The following is a 26,938-nucleotide window of genomic DNA, read 5'->3' as shown; positions in this document are numbered from 1 at the left end:
CAACAGTGGTTGCCAGGCTGCACGTGCAGCCATTTAAACTCCATGCTGTGACCCTGTTTTGTTCTCCAAAAGGAAAGAAAAGGAGTTCAACTTTCTGACCCAATGGGCACATGATGGTATCAGGGAGAAATGAGATCATGGAAATAACCGAGTCCATTCAGCACCCCTACATTCTGTTGTGTTTTTACGCCACATTGCTTTTGAGTTAATTGTCAAGTTCTCCTTCCGATTTATCCTACTACAGGTGCTGGAATACCTTGTTTAGCAGTAGTAGCACTGGCTTTCCGAGTGGAAATCATCCGTAATCCATTTTGGCCTTCCTCAGCTGGTTGCTGGACGGGAGTTTTAGTTTCTTCTCCTTCCGCAGAAAGCTGGTCTGAAGGGGAAAAATCTATTCAGTTATGCATAGGCCAGATTGTTCGTGATTATGTAGCTCATGCAATGACACTTCAGTCCATGGTTCCTATAAAAAAGCTTTTTTTTTTTTTTTTTTTTTTTAATACAGCTACACTGACCTGATGAACTCGTAAGTAGACTACCCTAGGACAAAACATCTAGGACTCTAGATTCTCTCTGCAGCTTTAACTACTACACAACATATTACTCTTCAGACAAAAAAAAAGGAATTTCCTTCCTAGTTTCACATAGAGCTTTACACAACAGACCAACTAAAGCCAAGAGTGGTTCTAAGCTTTCCTCCAACATTTCAGGTTCTGTCCACTGACTGCCAGACAAAGCCACCAGTGACCTGACCAGACTGCCTGCCCTATCGCTAGTCAGACCTCAGGTCATCTGTGATTTATACATTGATTTACAGCACAAATTCCTTCCAAGAACCAAAGACTTACACAATCATTTACAGCACAAATTCCTTCCAAGAACCAAACCATGCTCACCATCATCATCTTCATCATCATCTGCAGCATTGATTACAACTGGAGGGTGTGTAGGGCTTGGGACATTTTCCGAGTTTTCCACTTTCATCACCCGCCTTAGCTATGGAGAGGGATTGGACTGGACAGAAAGTTTGTTTTGCTGCAGTGACATCTGAGCCACTTTCAAATCATCGTCCGCGGACTCAGGCGGACTTGGCAGTGTAGCTAGAGGAAGAGGAGGATCATCAGTAATATGGCAGTTTAAAACTTTGACCACAATGCACGAAGATGGTAGCTAAGGCAGATAACCTGCACAGACAATGAATTCAGCATCTCCTTTTGCCCATCCCGCCACTGTTTACACCGTGAACAATGACTTGCCTTCAAACAACAACACATCTCCCTACCACCCAGCAGAGGACGAAACAACAGAAAGCAAACTGCAAGGCAAATATCACACAAAGCAGAGAGAAGCTGAGCATGAAAGCAGAAAACAAATACCAGCAGTACAGCAGCAGTACACTCGGTTTAGCTGACCACCTAGGACTGCAGACCTTTTCCTGCACTCACAAATGGACGGTTACCTGATGTCTCCTACACTATTGGCACCCACTAAGTAATATGCAAAATTAATTCTTCAATACTTAAAGAAAAAGGACCTAAACTCACTCTTGCTTGGTGGTAAGAAGACTCCATCGATGTAACGTCCCTTTGCGTGATGAAAAGCACAGTTGGCTTTCTGACAGCCTACTGGCTGCTTCTCCCAGTAGCAGGGAATCTCACCGCGCTTTTTCTGAAGACAGAAAGAAAGACAAGCTCGTGATAACATGCACCTAAGGTTTGCAAAGAGATGCACAGTTCCAGGTCACGACAGCGATAGGGCTGTCACAATACAGTGCTGAAACATCATTCCAAAGGTCAGTTTATCACGGAAGTATAGTATTTCCGGGCATATTCACAAAGTTTGCAGAAGCTGTAACCGCTATGCACGTTTAGCCCTGTCATCATTCAGTTTGAGAAGACAGGCACTCTCAGACATCAGTTTAGGGTGGGTTAAACTAATACACCTAGGATTATACTAGGATTATTCAGAGGGAAAAAGAACATCTTAAATTGCCTACGTTAACTCTATCCAGAACTACTTCTTGGAGACTTCGTTCTTCTGCACCTTTAACTTTCCCCACTGCTTCCTAGCCCAGGCAGCTAGAACAGCATTATCTGAAGGACTCCGGGACACAAGAGACCTGATAGATCATTATCAAGCCTGCTCTCAGGAGGCTAGTACAGCCTGTTTATTACCCCCCTGCTCCAGCAGGTTTTAGCAGTCTAGTTAGCGGTTATTCTGCATCTGTTGAGACAATACTGTCGGCGTCTAATAAAAGAAAATCTTGCTAAGACATACCTAAGGCATTGATTTTATTTCCCTCTCCTTCCTCCCACCCCCTCCCCTGCTAACAGAAACCAGTGTAATTCCAAAGCAAATGACTCTATCCTGCAAAAGCACAATCAGCACACCTACAGCACTGAAAAATGCTTTTGTTGATTTATTTTGAGAACACATCTTTAGGCACTCACGTCAATTTCCATGTGTCTGAATCGGCAGACATTCCTGAAACAACGACCCTCCTGCCACAGCGTGCAGACTGTCTCGTTCCCCAGAGCAGCTTCGCAGTGGCGGAAGGAACAGTTGTCTCCCTGTAACCAAAAGGAAACCAACAAGGAAAATATAGTACAGCCTCAAAAACGTCCATGCTACTGCCTCAGGTTGCTACGATTGAATTCAGAATCTATCTGGTTATCACGTTAACCAAAGACCAGTGTGCCTCCTCCTCCTACTCTACCCCTTCCTGAAAAAAATGAAAAAAAAAAAAAACAAAAACAAAGCAAAGCAAAGCAAAAGAAACCCAGCCATACCTTGGTACAGGTAGAATAGAAATAGAAGTAGCAATCGTCTCCTTGTTTAGACATGCCGACAAGTTCTGATAACAAGCTCGGGTTCTCTCCACAGGGACTTCCTCTGCTCTTGGAGAGAGCTGTCTTCACCCTTGCTTGGGCTGAAAGTCTTCCACTGGCTTGTGATCAGTGAAATCTTCTTTTTAAAAGTAACCCTAAACAAAGTACCAACAAGTGAAAAATAATGAGTAACAAGCATTTTTCCAGCTTTCTTCTGTTCATCAAATTAGTCTCTTGAGGAGAGCAATGCCTTGAAATCAGCTGTTACGGGAACTAACACAATATTAAACTAAAGTTCTGTAAAGCTGCCAGGAGCTTTGTCAGCAAGTGTTCTCTTCCACGTCCTCAATAATATGCCTTGGAGCACACCTGGAAGCCTGAAAATGGAGTCACTTCTTCAAAAACCACCTGATCATACATGCAAGGCAATGATCAACTATGGCTACGAGTAACTTCTACAGAACGCAGTATGACGCATTAAATAGCATGTTCCAGTCACTGTGGGTCTTCGAGTTCACCTACCTGGACAACCTCAGCAAAGTTATTGATCTTCAAAGACTTCCAGTTAACTTCTCCTGGAGGCCGAACCAACACTGAATCCGTGAATTAATGATAAAGGGGTAGGAAGAATTTGCCTCTCCACTTTGCCAAGGGAACCTCTCATCCACAATTCAAACGTAGGATGTGCTTTTAAACAGCTTATAACTAATGGAGGAAGCAAGTCCATCTGAACACTCTCTCAGACTGGAGACAGCCAGGGTTAGTTAGCTCTTCAAAAAATAAAAACCAAAAAAAAACCCCCACAAAACAAAACAAAAACAAAAAAAAAACAGTGCATTTAGAGATGAACTCGTGATTCAAAGTGGCTGCAAAAATGAGGATCCATCTTCCACAGCCAGACAATTTGACTTTTTTTTTTTTTTTTTTATTCAAAATTCAGTATGTTCCAATCTCTGGTCTTCAAGATTTCTTCACCTATTAAGAAAACACTAAAACCTTTCCCCGTCTTTATTACCTGTACAGCAAAAAACACACCAGTGCATAGAAATACACAAATGTGCATACGCATACACACATATGTGTTTAGACACACACACGAGGAGTGAGTGATAGAAAGTTAGCGAGAGCGACAGTGGAAATCAGAAGTTTTGCCTTTTTGACACAGAGAGCGCGTAAAAACTCTCTCATTTTGAGGGAACTAGAAAAAAATGGAGGATCTACCAAATATTTTGATGAGTATGCCTTCGAGGCCAATGCTTTATACCATGAGTGATCTGGGGGCCAGCACACAAATATGCATACATATGTACATGCATACAGGATAAACATATCTATACACACAAGCGTGCACAGTATATGTTGTATGGTATCCATATGGAGAACAACTCGTAGCCCTGATCAGACACGTAGAGTTGCAATCAATTAACAGCAGGAAGACAGCAGATCAAGGATACAGCAAGCTTTGAGAGGCAGGGCAATGCTCACTTTGCCAGTGGCATGGCTGCATGATACCAAGAATTTTGAATTAGTTTGATTTTTTGGAAGCAATTTGTTTTCTTTCTGCGCTGTAGCAAATACCACAGGTTTGCCATCACGTGCTGTTCCCTAATCCATATATCCATCATCATCCATTGCTGCAAGATCATGAAAGGTTAGAAAAGATGACTAAGGTCCAATTTAACAGCCAATGATTTTTCAATGACCAGAGCTGCAACAGATTTTATTTAGCCACAAGCAGGTTTTTTTTTCTGATGTGAAGTCAGATATTTTGATTTTTTTTTTAAGACACTAAATGTCATAAAACCTGCAACCAGACCAGATAAAGTTCAAATTAGAGTGATTCTGAATCCTTTCATTAAAATGCTGCACATTTCTGTGCAAATTATTTCTGACTCTTCTGGACAAAAGCGGATGAAATAGTTCTTACAAATTAATAATAAAAGGTTGGAACCTTTTACTCACACAAACACTAGTGAATTTTCCAGGAAGTATTATTTTGGCAGGGAATTTTCCCAAATCTAAAGTAAAGAGGGGAAAAGTTGGGTTCTCGTATTAGTTGTTGGTTTTGACTGCTTGACAAAGGGAATAAAAACAGTAGTTAAGTGCAAGGTTTCCTTCTCTTCTTTAGTATTGAGAGGAATCGTCACTTCCGACCTTTAGCACCTTCAGAAACACGCTTAGTGCCATGCAGATTCCTCTGCATCTACTTCTAAAAATTACTGGTGCTCCTTAACATGGAAGTTGGACTTGAAATCTTTTCCAGATTGAGCTCTTTTGAATGCCCAAGGAGCTCATCATTTTGCTTGTTGCCTTCCATTTTCCTGAACAGACCCAGAACGCTGTTCAGGATATGAATGGATCTGGTCTAAGGAATGGGAAGAAAGCAAAAACCAAGGATACCTCACAGCCCTAAATGCCATAAAAAGCAGTCTCATTTTAAAAAAGATCTCCAAAGCTTTTTTTTTTTTTTTTAACTGACATCTGCCAATATGGCGATCCAAGTGCTGAACAGAAACCAACTGAACTAGCCCCTGAAAGCCTGAATAAAAATGAGTAACTCTGGTGCACTCAGCAGGTCTGTAATAGAAGTTGGCAAGAGTTTTAGATTTCTTTTTTCTCCAGGGTGCTAGTAAAGTTTTTGCGTTACGAGATTTTGAACTCTTTTTGTACAAAAGAATTACAGATGCACTACAGTCACGGTAGCTGGGGGTCTGGAAATACATGCCAACAAGTGTCATAAACTTTGCCTTTGCTGAAGGAAGATAACTAGTCCAAAGAAAACCTGTCTAGTTTGTTTTACAGGCTTGTCTTTCTCAGTATGGAACAAACTGACCTCCCTGGTCTAACTTTCCAGTTGGCTATTCTGCCTTTGTCCTGGAGAGAAGAGCAAGAAGGGAACAAAATATTTTTGCACTCCAAAAAATGCATTAGGGAAGGATTATCACACCTACCTAAGGGTAATTTCTTGTTTGTTTATAAAGCACAAAGTCTTTCTCTTGGACAGTCTCTGTTGCTGGCCTGTTTTGTGCCTTCCATTTATAATAAAGGTATTAAAGATGCTTACCCCGTTTTGGTGGTTTTTTTTTTTTTTTAGAACAGTGTAAGCAGACAGTCGGATGACAAGCAAGAAAGAACAGCATAAACTCCTTGTTGTGACCCTGCTTTTCAATCACCCAGCATCAGCCTGGCTGCAAAAGGTGCATAGGTAAACCATTCATCTTCCCATGGTCGAAGCACAGAACAGCCCCCTGCTAGCACAGCTCATCCTTGCTGTAACTGCTTTTAAACCTATTTGTTGGTAAGAAAAGAGCTCAGTACACCACCTTCACAGGGCAAAAATTCACATGGAAGAGCAGAAAAACCCAGAAGTGCTTCCTGAACTTCACGTTACCAACAGCACCATCGGATTTAGATCCTGGCCTGGCATCCAGGATGCACGGCCTGCAAGCACTGCTGCGATGTGGAAGTGCCAAGGCAGGTTTTTGGCCTGCCCTAAAACACTTTTTTTTTTTTTTTTTTTCTTTAACAAACAATACAAAGAGTGTGCCAGGTATGCTGTAATGCCCGTGTGCCAGGTCAATAGAGGATATCCAAACAACAGAGGCGCTTCTCCTAATTTCCCGCGTGAAAACACTTTCACAGCGTTCTTTTCACGAAGAAACCCCTCTCTATCTTCTCCAATGCTCCAGGACCTGCTGCAGCTGCAGCGGCTGCGCTGGTACAACCCGCATCTTTGACAAATCTTTTCAACAGTTCTGCTTTACCTCGGCACAGTTGAGGTCACTCCTCTTCCTCTTCCAGCTGAGGAAGCAGCTTGCGGGCTCTGCCACACGGTCGGTGCAGAAGCGAAAGCTGGGAACACAGCAGTCAAACTCTCACTGCTAACGAAGCCACCAGGGCAGAGGGCTGACACAGACCCGCCAGAGGCGAACCGTACCCGCTCTCCCTCCCAGCTGCGAGGCTCGCCGCAGCAGCCCCGACCCGAAGCGCTCACAGTGCTTTGCTTGGTGATGTCACCGATGAGTCAGAGTCCCCAGATGAGCATCTGCCTTGCCACTCTTTAATGTTGGTGTTGTTTTTTGGTTGGTTGTTTGCTTGCTTTTGAAACTTATGCAGGTTATGGTAAACCTTCAGGTAAACCACAGATCAATGGGGAAGAAGTCCCACACGAGGGAAGGCCGTGCTTTTCTTCCAGGCAATGGCGCATGCTTTAACATGCTGCATTCGACAAAGAAGCTCTCTCCATTTTGCGCAGTGGCAACAGGCACGACTGCAACACACGCACGTGTAGGCAGCACCTGCAGGTCCCAAACCCTTAACCAATTTTTAGATAGCACCAATTTTTTATGTAGTTGCTTTCCCTTCATCCATAACCCCTTTTTTCCTTTCTTTGTATCGGGTGGCTCTCCTCCATTGTTCTCTCTGTCATTTTCCTCCCCAGTGTCTGAGCAGGCACTGGGAATCGTTTCCAGAGGAAGGGTACTGCTGAAGCTACAACATTTACTCTCAGGGAAAAGAGAGTATGTGAAAGAATACATACTTCCTTTCTTTTTCCTTTTTTTTTTTTTTAAATCTCTGAAATCAACGCTGCGGCCTGGCAGCAAATAACTATGGGAGTAATGATGATTCCTCATCCTCACTGTAACGTTGTAGTTAATGTCATAAAGAAGCAATTTCCCCAGACAGTGGCCATTTGAGATGGGAAGGGGCAGTAAGAGGAAGTTTTCCTTAGACTAGCTCTTCCCCCAGAACACCTCGCCATCCAGCAACAAATTCAATTCACCTGCTCCGCCTGATCAGTCAAACGCGCGTCCGACTCCAGCACACGCCACAGCGGTGGTTCTGACGTGGTTTGAGAATCACCTATCCGCAGAATATCTCGGGTTTGTACACTCAAATAACGCAGTCTTTTCCAAATAAGGCCCAGAGCTCACACTCCGAGTGCAGCCTAACAACACCAGAGGGCCGGTAGGCTAAACATTCCCATCCTGGCAACAGGACTGACCCGGGCAACAGTAAGCATCCCTTCTGCACTTTCATTGTGAACATCAGCATAAGGAAACAGAGACCTCCTCGATCCAAGTTTGAAGAAACAAACACAAAGGTCACCCAAGAGGGTTGTTTTCAGCAAACTAACGGAGAAATTAAGGTGACAACCGCGTGCATCCAGAGTTAGTCAGATCCCGAAGGCAGTTCCTTTGGGAAACGCAGGAGCAGCGCGCCAGATGACGGCTACCTTACAGCGCACCCCTCAGAGGCACTGCTACGAAAGGAAGGCAGAAGGTTGGAACTCAAAATAACTCGCAAGGCGGGTTAAGGGGGAAGCTTTAATTTCCTGAGCAGAACCTCCCCCCTGAAGGCAGCCCAGGGACTCTTTGCTTCCCTCGGAAGACGGCAGGGACGGAGGGACACAGGGCCAGATGGACGGCCAGACAGCCCAAAAGGCCTGAGCAAGGGCTGCGGAGCGGGAGGGAAGGGCAGGGCAAGGGGAAGGGCGGCCCTGGGCCTGACAGGGCACCTTGGGCCTAACCCCAGGCAGCAGCTCCCCGTCTCACAGGGCCCGCGGGGGGCTGCCTGTAACAGGAGATGCGGGCAGATAAATTTTACAAGCACTGCATCACAAATACCCTGCAACACCTGAACTATTCACTGGGACAGCCTCCTTCCTCACCTCCTGAAAGCTCCAGCTGGCAAACCAAGGACAAAATGAAAGGCAGATGTGGAGGACCTCGTAAGATACTGTTTTGTTCCCTACGTGCCCACTGCTGGTGACACGTAATGCCTCCTGTTCCCAAACGACATTGGCACGTTACATCTTTACTACATGCTGAAAGGAACTCAGCAACTTGAACACAACTTAGAATTACCCATCCCGGCAGCAGGCTGTCCAGCTGAAGCTGCTTTCGCCAATCAAGTGTGTCATGCTGCCCCTCAAAGGTTTCTTCCTGGGAACGTCTGCTGTGACACTCCTGACGTATTACTTCTCGGAATGGCAGAACTGCGCTGGGTAGGCCCCACAGCAAGACTCGTATTTCTGTCCTTCCCTTTCAGGAAAGGATCTCCCACCTTGAATTTATTAATTTTCATGATGATGATACACAAATTGAAGTTTTGAAAAACTGAATGCTGATTAACAGATTTCTAGCACAGCCTGTGCATCAAAATTCATTTCTCTCCATTTAGGTAATCTTAGTTTCTGAGTTACAGTTACAGTCAAAATTTTTCTTCTTCGATTTTTTTCTTTTTCTTTTTTTTTTTTTTTTTGTGATCAGAAAAACGAGGGGACTGGCTGTCCCAAGTCAGCCGGGGAACTTCTCTTTGGTCGATGCATCAAGGAACTCAGCTCTCTTGGGGAAACTTAAATAGAAAAGACAGATCTCCAAACGGATAAAAAAAATAAATCAAATGATAAAAACCCAACCGACACATCTGATACCCCAGCTTAATGAACAGCACAAGGGTTTAATCTACAGGCTCTGTCCAAAGCAGCAAGAAGTGACAGATTTAATCTGAACCAGTTGCCCGCTCTCACTCTCTGATCTGGAGACGTTATTGGACAAGCATGCGTAGCAGTAACACTTGTAAACACTGGGTTACTGCACCACAGCCCCGAATCCCTCACGGGCCCACTAAGATACTTTTACTGACTGATCCACAATAAGCACTCCCAAAAAGATTCTCAACAAGTTAAACCCTGTTTAGAAAGAATCTGAGGAACCTGTCACTGCAGCAACAAAGGGCTGCAATTGCATGCAAAATCTCCAACACCCTCCTTAGCACCCTGCTAGCTCAAGGACTGTGTGGGGCTTCCGTGCCCTGAACGAGTCCACCCTGGCCACATAATGCAGATGTAATGGTCAAGAAAGCACATAGCGTTATCGAAACTTATCAGATCCACAGCAAAAAGAAAAGCCCACGCTTCTATATTTCTCCTCCTTCTCCATTCACAGAAGGAAGAGACTGAAAACAAGCAGATTTGTGGTTTACATTTACAGTTAATGTGAAAAATGGCTATTTGTGAAATACATCACGTATTGTTTCAAGCTACAAACAACTCGCTCCCACAAAGGAAGGACTTTTGACCTCAGCATGCAACCCCAGTTACAAATAACTTCCTATCTACCAGCGGGCCGCGTTCCCCTGGCACTCAGTCACTCCGCAGCACGGCAGCCACCTTTGTTCTAAGGATGGCAAATTCTACTTAGAAACGCTCTGTAGAAGAGTGATGCTGTCCCCTTTTAACACGATCCGGCCTGCAGCACAGAGAAGGGAAAGAGGGGATTAGAGAGAGCCCAGAACCTGAGAATAATCTCGTGTTTTCAGAAAGTGTTTCGTGTGGTTGAGCAGGGTTTTGCCCATCACGCAGAGTGCAGGCCGCCTGGTATTACACGTTTCAAAGACCAGAACTGATCTCAGGCAGGGACAGATTCTCCTTCATTCAGCAAAATCAGCAGCTCAAAAATCATCAGGGACAGAGATGTAGCCAGGAATTGCTCACTGAACTTCAACAGCAAGGCTCGTCACACGGTTGGTACCTCTCAGTGCTGCTACCTAGAAGGCTCACCCGGGCAGGTTTCAGACCGCGCGTCACTCGGGTTGCACAGACACACGACACACCCAGCTGTTTCCTTGATTTTGTCTTGGAGTGAATCTCCTCTGCGTCGTCCAGCGCCAAATTCACGTACTCGTCAAAGCCCTAGAAATCGGCAACAGTGGCAATTAGTTCAGCAACAACATGAACCATCGTCAGCTTTGCTGAGCCAGGCTGGACAATGAAGACTAATTGTTAGAGAAGCACGATTTCTTTTTTCCCTTGGGCTAGTTTTTCTTGACAAGAAAAAATAGGATTGTGAATGAGGGAAAACAAACTAACGACGTAACGTGGGGTCGTGCTGACACTCACGATGATGCAGCCTTCTATCCGCACGTTCACTTGCTCAGCCACACCTGGATCCTCGAGCTCTGCAGAACGAAGGAGGAGAGTAAATTGGAACACAAACACCGCGAGCAGTTTTGTTCTCTCTCGTGTGTTCAGAAATACCCGCTAACCATAGCCGCTAGAGCTCCCAAACACTCCAAGGAGCAACTCTCAGGGGCAGTTTCAATTAACAGTCTGACATTTTAGAGTCTTATATGACTGGGTGAATACTACACGTTTGCTGAAGGACACGTTTCCAGTCACAAGGGAACACTCCTGCACGCCCGGCTGCACGATCCCACTCCCGTTAACACGAGGGCGAAACGCCGGGCTGCGCAGCAGCTCCTTGTACCCACCAGCACGCCGCACAGCTCTCCATTCCCCACAAACCTGCCCCGAGCAACGGGTGGGAGCCGAAAACTCAGCGAGGGAGATCCCCGGACCCTCCCCGCTCCCCCCACCCCCCCCAAATCCCCATCCCCATCCCCTCCCCGTCCTCTCCCCGCGCTACTCACGCTCTGCAGGTAGCGGAAGATGAGGTTCTGGGGCGCTGCGTGAAGGGCTCAGCACGGGGACAAGAGCTCCAGGCCCGGGACAAGGCCTCAGGACAAGGCCTCAAACCCTGCAACGAGGCCCCAAGGCCCCGGGACAATGCCTCAAGGCCCGGGCCGAGACCCCTGAGGCCGGGGCCGCCCCCCACCTGCTCCCCCGTCGCTCCCCGGCCGCAGGAAGGCTACGATGGGCTGCACCATCACCTTCTGCCCCTTCTGGTCCTGCCCGCGGTACGCCATGGCTGCCGCCGCCTCGCTGCTCCCGCCGCCCCTGCTGGGCCACCTCCGGAAGCCCCTGAGGCCGGGCGGGAGCGCGCAAGGGACGCTGGGATGCTGGAGGAGCGTGGGGGGCCGCTCTAGCATGCCGGGAGGACCGCGTCTCTATGGTTGCAGGCAGGGGTCCCTGCGCTAGCTTTATTGGCGAGCAGCGAGGCTGGGGGGGGGAGGGGGGCAAGACAGCCTTAAATAAAATACGAATATAAAAAGTTTTATAAATGGCTGAGTCCCAAATAGGATTACAATCAAAGTTTACAATTTATTAAACGAATAGAGGCAAGCAAGCAGCGCTGGGTGCGCCGGGAGTCTCTGCTCCCCCAGGACGCACGCCTGTTACGTAAGGCGGCTGGTTTTGATGCTCCCAGGCTAATACATATTCATTACTACTTCGAGAAGAGGCAGGGTTATTAGAATTGGTTTCCGGAATCCGAAACCCCTCCCAGGGGCGCCTGCGTACCAGTCTCTGGTGGTCTCTCGGGGCTTGCTCGGGCTGAATGCTGGTTGTCTTCCTCTCAGGCTTTTGTCCTTCAATTGTCCTTCAGCTCCCCCTTCCTCCTCGTTTGGGAGCCTCTGCGCCGGATTTCAGAAACTCTAGCAACATCCCCTGCAGTAGTCAGCACTTTTCCCTAAAAACCCCTTTGTTCTCTTATCACCTAGACCCGGGCCTCGATGGTAACCCTTCAAATCCCTTAGTGACACGAATTGCTGGACCATTCCTTACAAAAGGAAGGATAAAATATGTAGAGGAGCAATGGCACACGCGAAAGCCCAGCGCCGCGGGCAGAGGCAGCGAAGGTTGACGGCAGAACAGTGCTCGGTTTGAACACGGAGAGGGAAAGCGAGGGGAAGGTGGCCGAAGCCGGCCGCAGTCTCTGAGCTCTCCTCATCCTGATTGTTTTCTCTCAAAGCCATTTCTGTCTGTGTGCGGGCACCCGGAGCCGGCAGAAGTCCCCGTGAAGTCCTTCGGCAGGACGGAGGGCTGCGTGGGCTCCAGTGAGAGAGGGAGTTAGGAGAATCTTATCAAGTAGAGATAGAGCGCTGACAGCGTTAAACTAGGATGCTACTTAGTGTCTTTGCTAACTATGGTGCATTGTGCCAATTAACTAAAGCAAGAAGCCTTGGGCCCCTTACCAAGGTCAGTCTCCTAATAAGAGAGTGAGCCTGTCTTAAGAAACTGGGAGAAACTGGTCTTGCAGATGGACAAGAGCCAAGGAGCAACTGAGTCTGTGCAAAGACAAGAGGTCAACTAGCGGTGACGAGGAAGAGTCATCAATCTTCATGCCCACGACCTCCCATGCTGCCCAGCGCTGAATAAACATACCTACTTTACAATCTCACTGATTGTGGAGTCCCTTTTCCGCAAGTCACTAGCAGCGGTTTCTTCCGCAGAGGTTTTCCCAGAGCCGCTTCAAAGCTTCCCTCGCGGAGCTGGGGCGTCGCAGGGGGTCGTCAAAGCACGCACGCGTGCACACACACACACACACACACACACACACACACAGGCGTTGTTGTCCAAACAGAAAGTATTTACAACAAATTCGACAAGCGGTTTTCCTCTGCCAGCAGCAAATGCCTGAGGGCCCCTACAGCTTCACAAATCATAGCACAAAGAGCCTAAAGTTCCTCTAAAATTTAGGGAAATGATTCAAAATAGATCTGCTAGGGGAAAACGATCACTGGCGGCAGGGTACACAATACACGCGAGTCTCAGCTCTCCTCCGCAGGGTCAGTGCCCACGCCCAAGTGCGACGCTGATGGCACCCGAACATTTGCTTTAGCAGGCAGCAGAGCCAGCAGCTCAGGGGAGCAATTTTAAAAACCAGGAGGCACTTAAACCAACCCTTAATTGACCCAGTTACTGCAGGAGAGTCCCGACTACTCGCCCTGGAGTCCTACTGTCACCAGCAAAAAGCACCAACCAAAGCTTGGGGGAACTTTGGTACAGCACAAGAGAAGGGAGTGGGGGTAGCGTAGCCGTATCGCAGAGCTGCTGCTTTTCACACCATTTTATCACCCCTGATAATTGAAAGTAAGGCCGGGTGGGCTGACCCCACCACCACCACTCCTGGCAGCATGTTTGGTCCACAATGCTAGAATAATTATTTTGCTCCCTCCCGCTCCTACAGCTTCATCATCTGAAAAGATTACAGTCAAAACAATGGCATACACAAATAAAAGTCAAGAGTTGACATAGTAACTCCGGGATTTGGGTATCAACTGTCCGAGAAATCAGAACACCCAGGCTTCACAATGTGCCCAACATCGAGCTGTGCCAAGGGGGGGCGGAAGGAAGAAGCTTTCCGTTTAAGCCTTCAGAGCATCGCTCCATCACTACGTCAATTCACAGCCACCACAGCGTGCCGATGGACATCTTTCTGTGCCAAAAGAAACAAGTGCTTTGTCCTCTTGATATCAAAGGTAGCCACCTATAGTTACGGAACCATGCACAAGACCTTAACTCTGACCAGCAGGAAAACTTAGGACAACTGAGTGCAGATCCTGCCAATTTCTACCAGATCCAACTGTGCTTTAAGTCTCATTGCAAAGCCTCAGTTAGAAAAAGGATCACCTCGGGGTATCCAACAAGAAGAAGAGTTTTTTTTTGTTGTTGGTTTTTTTTTTTTTTTTTTTTTAATATACCATAGGACTATGCAGTTCAATCATCAATCATCTTGGAAAGCTCAAGGAGGAGGTCATCCTCATCCTTCCCTGGGTCCAAGTCGAGCTCGGCTTCCAGTATGCCGTCTGAGAGTTCCCAAAGTAGCATCTCTAAATCCTCGTCTACAGATACGGGCGCGTTGCCTGTGGAACTCAGCCGGCGTGTCCTTGCTTCTTCTAGCTGGGAAGAAGCTGAAGTCGAGCTTGAGAACTCCATTGGCTCCACGGATTCTGCCTGGCTTCCAAGATGTGCTTCAGGTCTTGGCAGAGCAAGGAAGAGAACAATCAGTATATGCCATTTCTTAATGGGAAATCCCTTTTCTGCAAACCGGCTCTTAAAACCGTAGCCAACCCCTCCTGCACTTCAATCTTACCCAGGGATTGTTATTCAATTAACCCAGGGCTACATTTAGAGCCCAATATATTAGCAGGTACATTTTTCAGTTTGGGGGTTTCTCTGTGAAGCCAGAGCACCCGGAGTCTAGCAGAGATGGTTCAATTTTTGTAGCAAGAGGCACTTTGCCACCTTGCTTAATTTTCCTGTAAAAATGTTAAGAAGTCTCCATCTGCAAATATCTGTTTACTAAGTTAGTCATTTTTCCCACGGCACACTCAGCAGAGTTTGCTCCCCACTACAGGAAGCTGATCTGCAGCCATCACTTCCCTCTGCTCTCCCTGCACTCTTGTCACCTTGTATGTTTGTTCGGGTGGCATTCTTGAGGACCAAAAGGCAGAGGACACTACTCATCATTTATCACCTCACGAGGAAGTAGAAGAACTTCACCTCATCCTCATTTAGGTATTCAGACAGAGCAAGAAGTCACTGGAAAGCTGTACCGACTTGCAGCATTTAAAGAAAGTAAGTCTAATTAAGCATTCCTGCTAGCTGCTAGAAAGTCATTTCACGTGACTTATTTATCTTATAAGATAAATAAGTGACTTATCCTCTGATGGATTTGGGCTTTAATTATCTCAGAACCCTCCTTTTTTCCCCACCTGTGACAGAACTTATGTTTCACTGGGGATATACACCGATTGAGAAAAAGAACAAGTTGTGGTCATCACCTGTTTTGGGGATTTTCTTCAAGTCTGGTGGCTGGGACGTGCTCCAGCGTGGCTGGAACAGCCTAGAAAGCAGCAAAACAGTGTTTAGGACTCATGGGTAAAAGATTCCTTGCTAGCTTTTTCCTCCATGCTGCTTCTCCTCTGGCATTGCGGAGCCTTAGCCAAAATACAAAACCAAGGTGCTCCTGAAGAAAGTTAATATTCACTTGGAGGTTACTAATGATCTTGTGTCTTTTAAGAACACAGCATTAATGGACAAAATCCTCCACACCAGAGAAATCACAGAATCACAGAGGACTAAGTAAATAGTGCCATTAATCTAATAAATATGGAAGGGTACTACAAGAATTCTGTAGGCAGCTACTGGATTTAAAAGGAAACAGAAGGCCTGTAGAACATTTGAGTTTTCCATCTTTTCTCCTAGAGGAGGGTATAAATTTTACAAGGGATCCATTTCTGCATTAGCCCCTGTCCTTACCATAGCTGCTTTTTTGGCTGGAGGTCCCATTGTGTCTGCATCGGAGGCAGTCCGTGGTTTCACAGCTGCTACAGCAGAGGGAAAACTGCCAGGTGCCTTACGTTTCAGTGCCTTCTTCTTGGGGGAAGCGACTTTCCCATCCCAAGGCTTCGCAAACATGTTAAAGTTGGCTAGAGTAAAAGGAAGAGAGAACTGATACAGTCTTGCTCTGCCTCATGAAAAATCCACGTTCTCTTCCTCATTTCCACGGCCCTTCTACACAGTTAACTGTATTTGGCCAGCAGAATTACACTGCCATTGCCTGGATTCTCAGCAATATCTTCCACATAGTAAACTCCGTCTACCAACAATCCATACAAAGGAACAAAGAAAGTGAATGGCTACAGTAAATCATAATCCAGGACGAGGGAAACTCAGACACAGAGCGATCCCAAGTGCAAGCAATACTCTAAGACGTTGTATGAAGTCTAGTAAGATTCACAAATGTTGACAGCTTTTGTATTTAAAGTCTTGCTCCCTCTAGGAAAGGAAAAGCAGCAGGTATAGTAAGACAAGAGAGTGTATGCAACTGTTGTACCAGCTTCCTCTCCCCTGCAGTGATGTCCCACAAAATTTATTAAGTTGTTCTACAAAATCCAAATTTGTAGAGTCATATTCTAGTCTCCCATTCCTGACCTAACGTCTGGCTGGCAGGAGAAGAAACGAAAGAAAGCTGGGTACTTGTTTTCTTTGTGTGTTTATTTCCTCGTGTCCCGTGAGACAGAGAGAAAGGCTACAATGTGCAGTGCATGCAGCCTTTAAGCCCTCCTTATCTCCCTCACACAATCTCATTTTACAAAGTTGATATAATCTTAACAACGAGGCCTTTGATCCTCTGTCATTTTTGACAGAAACTGGCCCCCCACATTAAGATGCTGATGCATGCTTTACAAACACATACACGTGTCAAGCTAAGCAACACATGCCAAAGAGGAAGGTGAACTTGAACTCAACACAGGGAGGACTTCATACCATAAACAGATGGCAGAAAAAAACAGAATACCAAAATTAGACTAAAAAGCCCCTCAATGTGTTAATTTTCTAGTGGGAAATACAGAATACCATCACGTAATTAACGAAAACAGACATGGTTGCACGTTCTGGCCCTTCTTTGCCTTTGAACTTTGTAGCCTTAAACTCTTTTATCCTCCGCATTGAAGGAAAAAGCAAAGCAGATCCTGAGCAAATGGAACTTGCTCAATATGGGAAGCACCTCACCGGGGCAGGTATTAAAGCATCTTATTACCTGATAGCTTTGTGTTCCATAACGATTTCTGCCCGGCTGGGGCAGGTCCAGGTTGTGCTGGGGGAGCTGGCACATTTCCTCCACTCTGCTGCATCCGCAGAGCTTTCTCGCGCTTTATTTCTTCCAGGGTTTTAACACGCACTTCTCCTTCTGGCTTGGCTTTACCTGCCGGCTCCTTCGACTGCACTTTGCTGGGCCCGGAAAGAGTGAGCACACTCTGCTTCTTGGGCTCACCCTCAATTTTTGCCCCTGCGCTGGGATCTTTGGTTTTACCATGCCATTCAGCCTGGGCTTTGGCTTGACTTTCTCGAAGAGCTCTCTCACGATGGATTTCCTCCAGTGTTTTCACATGGATCTCTCCCTTTGGCTTAGCAGCCTTCCCTGTCATCATCAAGAAATGAGAAGCACCAGCATTTAAAGAGAGTCCAACAATAGTTTAAGTCTCCAAAATTTGTCACAGTACTAAGGAAAACTAAGCCTGAGCGTTCCCAATAACCCATCTTAGGACAATAGCCTAACATTCTCCTCCTCCTCTGAGCCACTTGTTGTATTTTGAAGACCAGCCCTATCCAGAGAGAGTTGCTACACAGAAATGCTAGTTTACTTGATTACTTTTTCAGACTGCATTTCAAATTCCTGCTCCCGGCAGTGGCTCTATTCTAATTGTATATGATGGTTCACAGAAGCAGCTTAAAACCTTGACAAGGCACAAGCGGAAAATAAACACACACCTAGAGGCAGATTTCTGATAGTGGCTGTCAGAAGAGCTTCAGCACTCGAGCGAGAGGAACCAGTTCTTTGTTTTCATTTGAATTCCTTTTTAGGGCTGTATGAAAACGGTCTAAGTTCACGGAAAGGAAGAAGGAGAAAGTATATTTAATAGCCAGTTGTTACCTTTCGCAGTACTAGTCCGTTGAGAAGGTAATCCTAGTCTCTCCTTCACAGACTTGGGAACTTGAACTGCAAAACAGAAAAAGACCAAATTAGGGAGGCTGCATAAACGTCAACTTTGTGTTCACATTCGAAAACAAGGCAGGAAAGGTAACTTTGAATCCCGGTGATTAAGACCTCAGCCAACATGCAAAAAGAAACATCGCAGGAAAAGGACAAACAGAGAGCCTAAATACAAAACCCGTGAATCACATCCAGATGCCTGTTTAGTAGCTGTACCTCTCTTTGGTGCTTTGTCAGCATTTCCCGGAACCTCCACCTTCTTCCCCAGCCTTTCAGCAAGGCTGCGCTTCACGGGAAGGGCGCTTACATCAGCTTCAGACAGAGAAAACAAGGAATATTTTAAGAACATTTCTTTGCAGGAAGATTTGAGAACAGTCAACCACAAGCTTCTATTTTTCAAGCATATTTTCATAAAATTGCCTTTCAGCTGCTAAATGGTTTTTTTGCCATTTCTGCAGTCAACACAGATCTCCACTGCAACGCATTTTCCTCTCACACGTCAAAAATACTCTTCGATGCAGTCATATAGAGAAGGCGGCACCTAAATAACAGCTCATAAAAAGTTCTTACCCACGGAGGCTTTCCGTTTTCCTTGTTTCTCAGCAAGATCTAGTCGAACCACAGGTTCCTCCCCTAAAACAAAAGTAAAATTTTTCTATTTCATAGAGACCAGTAGCCAATAGAAATAGTATACTGTTAGCCCATGTCCAAAAAAACCCAGCAAGACACTGTTTTGACAGCTAAACCACACAAACTCATATTACAACTATAATTAACTTAGAAAAAGTATCCATAGTCTCAGTGTTTGCCTCAAATTCCAGCTGAATGTAGTCGAGAATGAATCTGAGTCTGCTTGACAGCTATACTTTGTGCAGAACAGAGCTGCATAAGCAAGCAGAATATTATTAGGTACCAATGCTGAGAAATATTCCTTTCTAAGGTGAATGTCTATGAGTAAAAGTACTTCTTCACTTCTTTCCCTTTCAAAGGAATTTGCACAACTCTAAACAATATAATTTATACACAGACTCCTATCGCACTACTGTCCACACGTGCCACTGTCAGCCTCTTTAAAGCTTCAGAAATTGCTTCTTACATAGCACTGTCCTCTAGAGCTCTTTCTTCTCGTTACTCTCCTGTTTTTCAGTTATCCCCCTATTTGCATACTGACACATTTTTTTCTTTCTCCTGCTACTGCACTTAACCTGAGCACCAAAGCTTTCCAGTACAACCAGGGACTTTCAGCATAAAAGCATGTTTTGAACAGAAGGCGGCAGCACCAGGAGGCTAACAGGGGTGAATTGCCTTCCTTCTTGCTTAACCTTCCAGTTTAGGAGTAATGAAATCAAAACAAAAGCATGAATTATTACCTTCCTCTGTAGACAGTGTCACAGTTCTCACCACTGTCCGGACATTTTCCTTTTCCGGAGCAGGAAAAATCATAGAATCGACGGGAGGAAGAGAAGATCTTGAAGGACCTTCTGCTCAGAGCAAGCAAAACATAAGGAAGTTTACCAAACAGAAAAAACTATCACGAAGAACAAAAAACTGTAATTATTCATTACTGTCAAACATACAGTGACCAGAGCATGCAAATAAGAGAGGTGACTAATTTGCCTCTGGTTGCCCTTGGAATTCCCATCTAGAATACCAGCTGGCTGAGAATCAGGTTGCTCGATGCCCCCAGCTAAACATGGAAGTCTATCCCTCAAGCAGCTCCCAGCCACCATCACCTGCCATTCTGAAGCCAATCAAATTTCACTTCTTTGGCAAATAGTTGGATTCACCAAAGCATAGCCAGCTACCCGGTATTACTGGAAGAATTTTTTTTTGAAAGAAAAATCATCACACAGGATGAAGGTGAAGAGGGTAAGAAAGTAGGGAATATTAACTCACCACCGTGTCTCTTAGTTTTTTCCTTCATTTTCTGCAATTTGATTTCTTCAAGTGTTTTTATTCCAAAATTCAGACCGTCCTCTGAAAACAGAAAACAGTTAATGAGACTAAGGCTTAGAGGCACTCACTGAGGACCACAGATCCTCAGGCTTCTTAGTGCTCAGGAACTTTCAGAAGTATTTACTTCGAGAAGAGGCAGGGTTATTAGAATTGGTTTCCGGAATCCGAAACCCCTCCCAGGGGCGCCTGCGTACCAGTCTCTGGTGTTCTCTCGGGGCTTGCTCGGGCTGAATGCTGGTTGTCTTCCTCTCAGGCTTTTGTCCTTCAATTGTCCTTCAGCTCCCCCTTCCTCCTCGTTTGGGAGCCTCTGCGCCGGATTTCAGAAACTCTAGCAACATCCCCTGCAGTAGTCAGCACTTTTCCCTAAAAACCCCTTTGTTCTCTTATCACCTAGACCCGGGCCTCGATGGTAACCCTTCAAATCCCTTAGTGACACGAATTGCTGGACCATTCCTTACAAAAGGAAGGATAAAATATGTAGAGGAGCAATGGCACACGCGAAAGCCCAGCGCCGCGGGCAGAGGCAGCGAAGGTTGACGGCAGAACAGTGCTCGGTTTGAACACGGAGAGGGAAAGCGAGGGGAAGGTGGCCGAAGCCGGCCGCAGTCTCTGAGCTCTCCTCATCCTGATTGTTTTCTCTCAAAGCCATTTCTGTCTGTGTGCGGGCACCCGGAGCCGGCAGAAGTCCCCGTGAAGTCCTTCGGCAGGACGGAGGGCTGCGTGGGCTCCAGTGAGAGAGGGAGTTAGGAGAATCTTATCAAGTAGAGATAGAGCGCTGACAGCGTTAAACTAGGATGCTACTTAGCGTCTTTGCTAACTATGGTGCATTGTGCCAATTAACTAAAGCAAGAAGCCTTGGGCCCCTTACCAAGGTCAGTCTCCTGATAAGAGAGTGAGCCTGTCTTAAGAAACTGGGAGAAACTGGTCCTGCAGATGGACAAGAGCCAAGGAGCAACTGAGTCTGTGCAAAGACAAGAGGTCAACTAGCGGTGACGAGGAAGAGTCATCAATCTTCATGCCCACGACCTCCCGTGCTGCCCAGCGCTGAATAAACATACCTACTTTACAATCTCACTGATTGTGGAGTCCCTTTTCCGCAAGTCACTAGCAGCGGTTTCTTCCGCAGAGGTTTTCCCAGAGCCGCTTCAAAGCTTCCCTCGCGGAGCTGGGGCGTCGCAGGGGGTCGTCAAAGCACGCACGCGTGCACACACACACACACACACACACACACACACAGGCGTTGTTGTCCAAACAGAAAGTATTTACAACAAATTCGACAAGCGGTTTTCCTCTGCCAGCAGCAAATGCCTGAGGGCCCCTACAGCTTCACAAATCATAGCACAAAGAGCCTAAAGTTCCTCTAAAATTTAGGGAAATGATTCAAAATAGATCTGCTAGGGGAAAACGATCACTGGCGGCAGGGTACACAATACACGCGAGTCTCAGCTCTCCTCCGCAGGGTCAGTGCCCACGCCCAAGTGCGACGCTGATGGCACCCGAACATTTGCTTTAGCAGGCAGCAGAGCCAGCAGCTCAGGGGAGCAATTTTAAAAACCAGGAGGCACTTAAACCAACCCTTAATTGACCCAGTTACTGCAGGAGAGTCCCGACTACTCGCCCTGGAGTCCTACTGTCACCAGCAAAAAGCACCAACCAAAGCTTGGGGGAACTTTGGTACAGCACAAGAGAAGGGAGTGGGGGTAGCGTAGCCGTATCGCAGAGCTGCTGCTTTTCACACCATTTTATCACCCCTGATAATTGAAAGTAAGGCCGGGTGGGCTGACCCCACCACCACCACTCCTGGCAGCATGTTTGGTCCACAATGCTAGAATAATTATTTTGCTCCCTCCCGCCCCTACAGCTTCATCATCTGAAAAGATTACAGTCAAAACAATGGCATACACAAATAAAAGTCAAGAGTTGACATAGTAACTCCGGGATTTGGGTATCAACTGTCCGAGAAATCAGAACACCCAGGCTTCACAATGTGCCCAACATCGAGCTGTGCCAAGGGGGGGCGGAAGGAAGAAGCTTTCCGTTTAAGCCTTCAGAGCATCGCTCCATCACTACGTCAATTCACAGCCACCACAGCGTGCCGATGGACATCTTTCTGTGCCAAAAGAAACAAGTGCTTTGTCCTCTTGATATCAAAGGTAGCCACCTATAGTTACGGAACCATGCACAAGACCTTAACTCTGACCAGCAGGAAAACTTAGGACAACTGAGTGCAGATCCTGCCAATTTCTACCAGTTCCAACTGTGCTTTAAGTCTCATTGCAAAGCCTCAGTTAGAAAAAGGATCACCTCGGGGTATCCAACAAGAAGAAGAGTTTTTTTTTGTTGTTGGTTTTTTTTTTTTTTTTTTTTAATATACCATAGGACTATGCAGTTCAATCATCAATCATCTTGGAAAGCTCAAGGAGGAGGTCATCCTCATCCTTCCCTGGGTCCAAGTCGAGCTCGGCTTCCAGTATGCCGTCTGAGAGTTCCCAAAGTAGCATCTCTAAATCCTCGTCTACAGATACGGGCGCGTTGCCTGTGGAACTCAGCCGGCGTGTCCTTGCTTCTTCTAGCTGGGAAGAAGCTGAAGTCGAGCTTGAGAACTCCATTGGCTCCACGGATTCTGCCTGGCTTCCAAGATGTGCTTCAGGTCTTGGCAGAGCAAGGAAGAGAACAATCAGTATATGCCATTTCTTAATGGGAAATCCCTTTTCTGCAAACCGGCTCTTAAAACCGTAGCCAACCCCTCCTGCACTTCAATCTTACCCAGGGATTGTTATTCAATTAACCCAGGGCTACATTTAGAGCCCAATATATTAGCAGGTACATTTTTCAGTTTGGGGGTTTCTCTGTGAAGCCAGAGCACCCGGAGTCTAGCAGAGATGGTTCAATTTTTGTAGCAAGAGGCACTTTGCCACCTTGCTTAATTTTCCTGTAAAAATGTTAAGAAGTCTCCATCTGCAAATATCTGTTTACTAAGTTAGTCATTTTTCCCACGGCACACTCAGCAGAGTTTGCTCCCCACTACAGGAAGCTGATCTGCAGCCATCACTTCCCTCTGCTCTCCCTGCACTCTTGTCACCTTGTATGTTTGTTCGGGTGGCATTCTTGAGGACCAAAAGGCAGAGGACACTACTCATCATTTATCACCTCACGAGGAAGTAGAAGAACTTCACCTCATCCTCATTTAGGTATTCAGACAGAGCAAGAAGTCACTGGAAAGCTGTACCGACTTGCAGCATTTAAAGAAAGTAAGTCTAATTAAGCATTCCTGCTAGCTGCTAGAAAGTCATTTCACGTGACTTATTTATCTTATAAGATAAATAAGTGACTTATCCTCTGATGGATTTGGGCTTTAATTATCTCAGAACCCTCCTTTTTTCCCCACCTGTGACAGAACTTATGTTTCACTGGGGATATACACCGATTGAGAAAAAGAACAAGTTGTGGTCATCACCTGTTTTGGGGATTTTCTTCAAGTCTGGTGGCTGGGACGTGCTCCAGCGTGGCTGGAACAGCCTAGAAAGCAGCAAAACAGTGTTTAGGACTCATGGGTAAAAGATTCCTTGCTAGCTTTTTCCTCCATGCTGCTTCTCCTCTGGCATTGCGGAGCCTTAGCCAAAATACAAAACCAAGGTGCTCCTGAAGAAAGTTAATATTCACTTGGAGGTTACTAATGATCTTGTGTCTTTTAAGAACACAGCATTAATGGACAAAATCCTCCACACCAGAGAAATCACAGAATCACAGAGGACTAAGTAAATAGTGCCATTAATCTAATAAATATGGAAGGGTACTACAAGAATTCTGTAGGCAGCTACTGGATTTAAAAGGAAACAGAAGGCCTGTAGAACATTTGAGTTTTCCATCTTTTCTCCTAGAGGAGGGTATAAATTTTACAAGGGATCCATTTCTGCATTAGCCCCTGTCCTTACCATAGCTGCTTTTTTGGCTGGAGGTCCCATTGTGTCTGCATCGGAGGCAGTCCGTGGTTTCACAGCTGCTACAGCAGAGGGAAAACTGCCAGGTGCCTTACGTTTCAGTGCCTTCTTCTTGGGGGAAGCGACTTTCCCATCCCAAGGCTTCGCAAACATGTTAAAGTTGGCTAGAGTAAAAGGAAGAGAGAACTGATACAGTCTTGCTCTGCCTCATGAAAAATCCACGTTCTCTTCCTCATTTCCACGGCCCTTCTACACAGTTAACTGTATTTGGCCAGCAGAATTACACTGCCATTGCCTGGATTCTCAGCAATATCTTCCACATAGTAAACTCCGTCTACCAACAATCCATACAAAGGAACAAAGAAAGTGAATGGCTACAGTAAATCATAATCCAGGACGAGGGAAACTCAGACACAGAGCGATCCCAAGTGCAAGCAATACTCTAAGACGTTGTATGAAGTCTAGTAAGATTCACAAATGTTGACAGCTTTTGTATTTAAAGTCTTGCTCCCTCTAGGAAAGGAAAAGCAGCAGGTATAGTAAGACAAGAGAGTGTATGCAACTGTTGTACCAGCTTCCTCTCCCCTGCAGTGATGTCCCACAAAATTTATTAAGTTGTTCTACAAAATCCAAATTTGTAGAGTCATATTCTAGTCTCCCATTCCTGACCTAACGTCTGGCTGGCAGGAGAAGAAACGAAAGAAAGCTGGGTACTTGTTTTCTTTGTGTGTTTATTTCCTCGTGTCCCGTGAGACAGAGAGAAAGGCTACAATGTGCAGTGCATGCAGCCTTTAAGCCCTCCTTATCTCCCTCACACAATCTCATTTTACAAAGTTGATATAATCTTAACAACGAGGCCTTTGATCCTCTGTCATTTTTGACAGAAACTGGCCCCCCACATTAAGATGCTGATGCATGCTTTACAAACACATACACGTGTCAAGCTAAGCAACACATGCCAAAGAGGAAGGTGAACTTGAACTCAACACAGGGAGGACTTCATACCATAAACAGATGGCAGAAAAAAACAGAATACCAAAATTAGACTAAAAAGCCCCTCAATGTGTTAATTTTCTAGTGGGAAATACAGAATACCATCACGTAATTAACGAAAACAGACATGGTTGCACGTTCTGGCCCTTCTTTGCCTTTGAACTTTGTAGCCTTAAACTCTTTTATCCTCCGCATTGAAGGAAAAAGCAAAGCAGATCCTGAGCAAATGGAACTTGCTCAATATGGGAAGCACCTCACCGGGGCAGGTATTAAAGCATCTTATTACCTGATAGCTTTGTGTTCCATAACGATTTCTGCCCGGCTGGGGCAGGTCCAGGTTGTGCTGGGGGAGCTGGCACATTTCCTCCACTCTGCTGCATCCGCAGAGCTTTCTCGCGCTTTATTTCTTCCAGGGTTTTAACACGCACTTCTCCTTCTGGCTTGGCTTTACCTGCCGGCTCCTTCGACTGCACTTTGCTGGGCCCGGAAAGAGTGAGCACACTCTGCTTCTTGGGCTCACCCTCAATTTTTGCCCCTGCGCTGGGATCTTTGGTTTTACCATGCCATTCAGCCTGGGCTTTGGCTTGACTTTCTCGAAGAGCTCTCTCACGATGGATTTCCTCCAGTGTTTTCACATGGATCTCTCCCTTTGGCTTAGCAGCCTTCCCTGTCATCATCAAGAAATGAGAAGCACCAGCATTTAAAGAGAGTCCAACAATAGTTTAAGTCTCCAAAATTTGTCACAGTACTAAGGAAAACTAAGCCTGAGCGTTCCCAATAACCCATCTTAGGACAATAGCCTAACATTCTCCTCCTCCTCTGAGCCACTTGTTGTATTTTGAAGACCAGCCCTATCCAGAGAGAGTTGCTACACAGAAATGCTAGTTTACTTGATTACTTTTTCAGACTGCATTTCAAATTCCTGCTCCCGGCAGTGGCTCTATTCTAATTGTATATGATGGTTCACAGAAGCAGCTTAAAACCTTGACAAGGCACAAGCGGAAAATAAACACACACCTAGAGGCAGATTTCTGATAGTGGCTGTCAGAAGAGCTTCAGCACTCGAGCGAGAGGAACCAGTTCTTTGTTTTCATTTGAATTCCTTTTTAGGGCTGTATGAAAACGGTCTAAGTTCACGGAAAGGAAGAAGGAGAAAGTATATTTAATAGCCAGTTGTTACCTTTCGCAGTACTAGTCCGTTGAGAAGGTAATCCTAGTCTCTCCTTCACAGACTTGGGAACTTGAACTGCAAAACAGAAAAAGACCAAATTAGGGAGGCTGCATAAACGTCAACTTTGTGTTCACATTCGAAAACAAGGCAGGAAAGGTAACTTTGAATCCCGGTGATTAAGACCTCAGCCAACATGCAAAAAGAAACATCGCAGGAAAAGGACAAACAGAGAGCCTAAATACAAAACCCGTGAATCACATCCAGATGCCTGTTTAGTAGCTGTACCTCTCTTTGGTGCTTTGTCAGCATTTCCCGGAACCTCCACCTTCTTCCCCAGCCTTTCAGCAAGGCTGCGCTTCACGGGAAGGGCGCTTACATCAGCTTCAGACAGAGAAAACAAGGAATATTTTAAGAACATTTCTTTGCAGGAAGATTTGAGAACAGTCAACCACAAGCTTCTATTTTTCAAGCATATTTTCATAAAATTGCCTTTCAGCTGCTAAATGGTTTTTTTGCCATTTCTGCAGTCAACACAGATCTCCACTGCAACGCATTTTCCTCTCACACGTCAAAAATACTCTTCGATGCAGTCATATAGAGAAGGTGGCACCTAAATAACAGCTCATAAAAAGTTCTTACCCACGGAGGCTTTCCGTTTTCCTTGTTTCTCAGCAAGATCTAGTCGAACCACAGGTTCCTCCCCTAAAACAAAAGTAAAATTTTTCTATTTCATAGAGACCAGTAGCCAATAGAAATAGTATACTGTTAGCCCATGTCCAAAAAAACCCAGCAAGACACTGTTTTGACAGCTAAACCACACAAACTCATATTACAACTATAATTAACTTAGAAAAAGTATCCATA

The 26,938-nt window shown here is 45.8% G+C and overlaps 1 protein-coding gene across 4 annotated transcripts; it reads right to left on the bottom strand.

The window, feature by feature from the left end:
* Window positions 1-151: 151 nt before the first annotated feature.
* LOC310890739 (zinc finger CCCH domain-containing protein 11A-like) lies at window positions 152-25,914 on the bottom strand. Of its 4 annotated transcripts, XM_083853064.1 has the most exons (11): window positions 19,384-20,848; window positions 18,584-18,646; window positions 17,791-18,325; window positions 15,775-17,440; window positions 11,262-15,358; window positions 10,732-10,790; window positions 10,393-10,524; window positions 2,790-2,983; window positions 2,451-2,570; window positions 1,545-1,668; window positions 152-1,100 (listed from the first exon to the last, which is right to left on the bottom strand). In XM_083853064.1, the coding sequence occupies exons 8-11, from the start codon at window positions 2,841-2,843 to the stop codon at window positions 997-999; spliced, it is 402 nt and encodes a 133-aa protein (XP_083709190.1). In that variant the 5' UTR covers window positions 2,844-2,983; window positions 10,393-10,524; window positions 10,732-10,790; window positions 11,262-15,358; window positions 15,775-17,440; window positions 17,791-18,325; window positions 18,584-18,646; window positions 19,384-20,848; the 3' UTR covers window positions 152-996. The 4 variants fall into 4 exon arrangements, 1 of the variants encoding a protein (XP_083709190.1); XR_014577286.1 differs by lacking the exons at window positions 152-1,100; window positions 1,545-1,668; window positions 2,451-2,570; window positions 2,790-2,983 and adding exons at window positions 8,433-10,081; window positions 23,905-25,914 and having other exon boundaries at window positions 19,384-23,488; XR_014577288.1 differs by lacking the exons at window positions 152-1,100; window positions 1,545-1,668; window positions 2,451-2,570; window positions 2,790-2,983 and adding exons at window positions 8,433-10,081; window positions 23,905-25,914 and having other exon boundaries at window positions 17,954-18,325; window positions 19,384-23,488.
* Window positions 25,915-26,938: the final 1,024 nt, after the last annotated feature.

This window comes from Anser anser (genome assembly GCF_964211835.1).
Source record: "Anser anser genome assembly, contig: HAP1_SCAFFOLD_34, whole genome shotgun sequence".
NCBI classification, from domain to species: domain Eukaryota; kingdom Metazoa; phylum Chordata; class Aves; order Anseriformes; family Anatidae; genus Anser; species Anser anser.
Note: the sequence above shows the minus strand (reverse complement) of the source record. Positions and strands in the feature narration are given on the sequence as shown.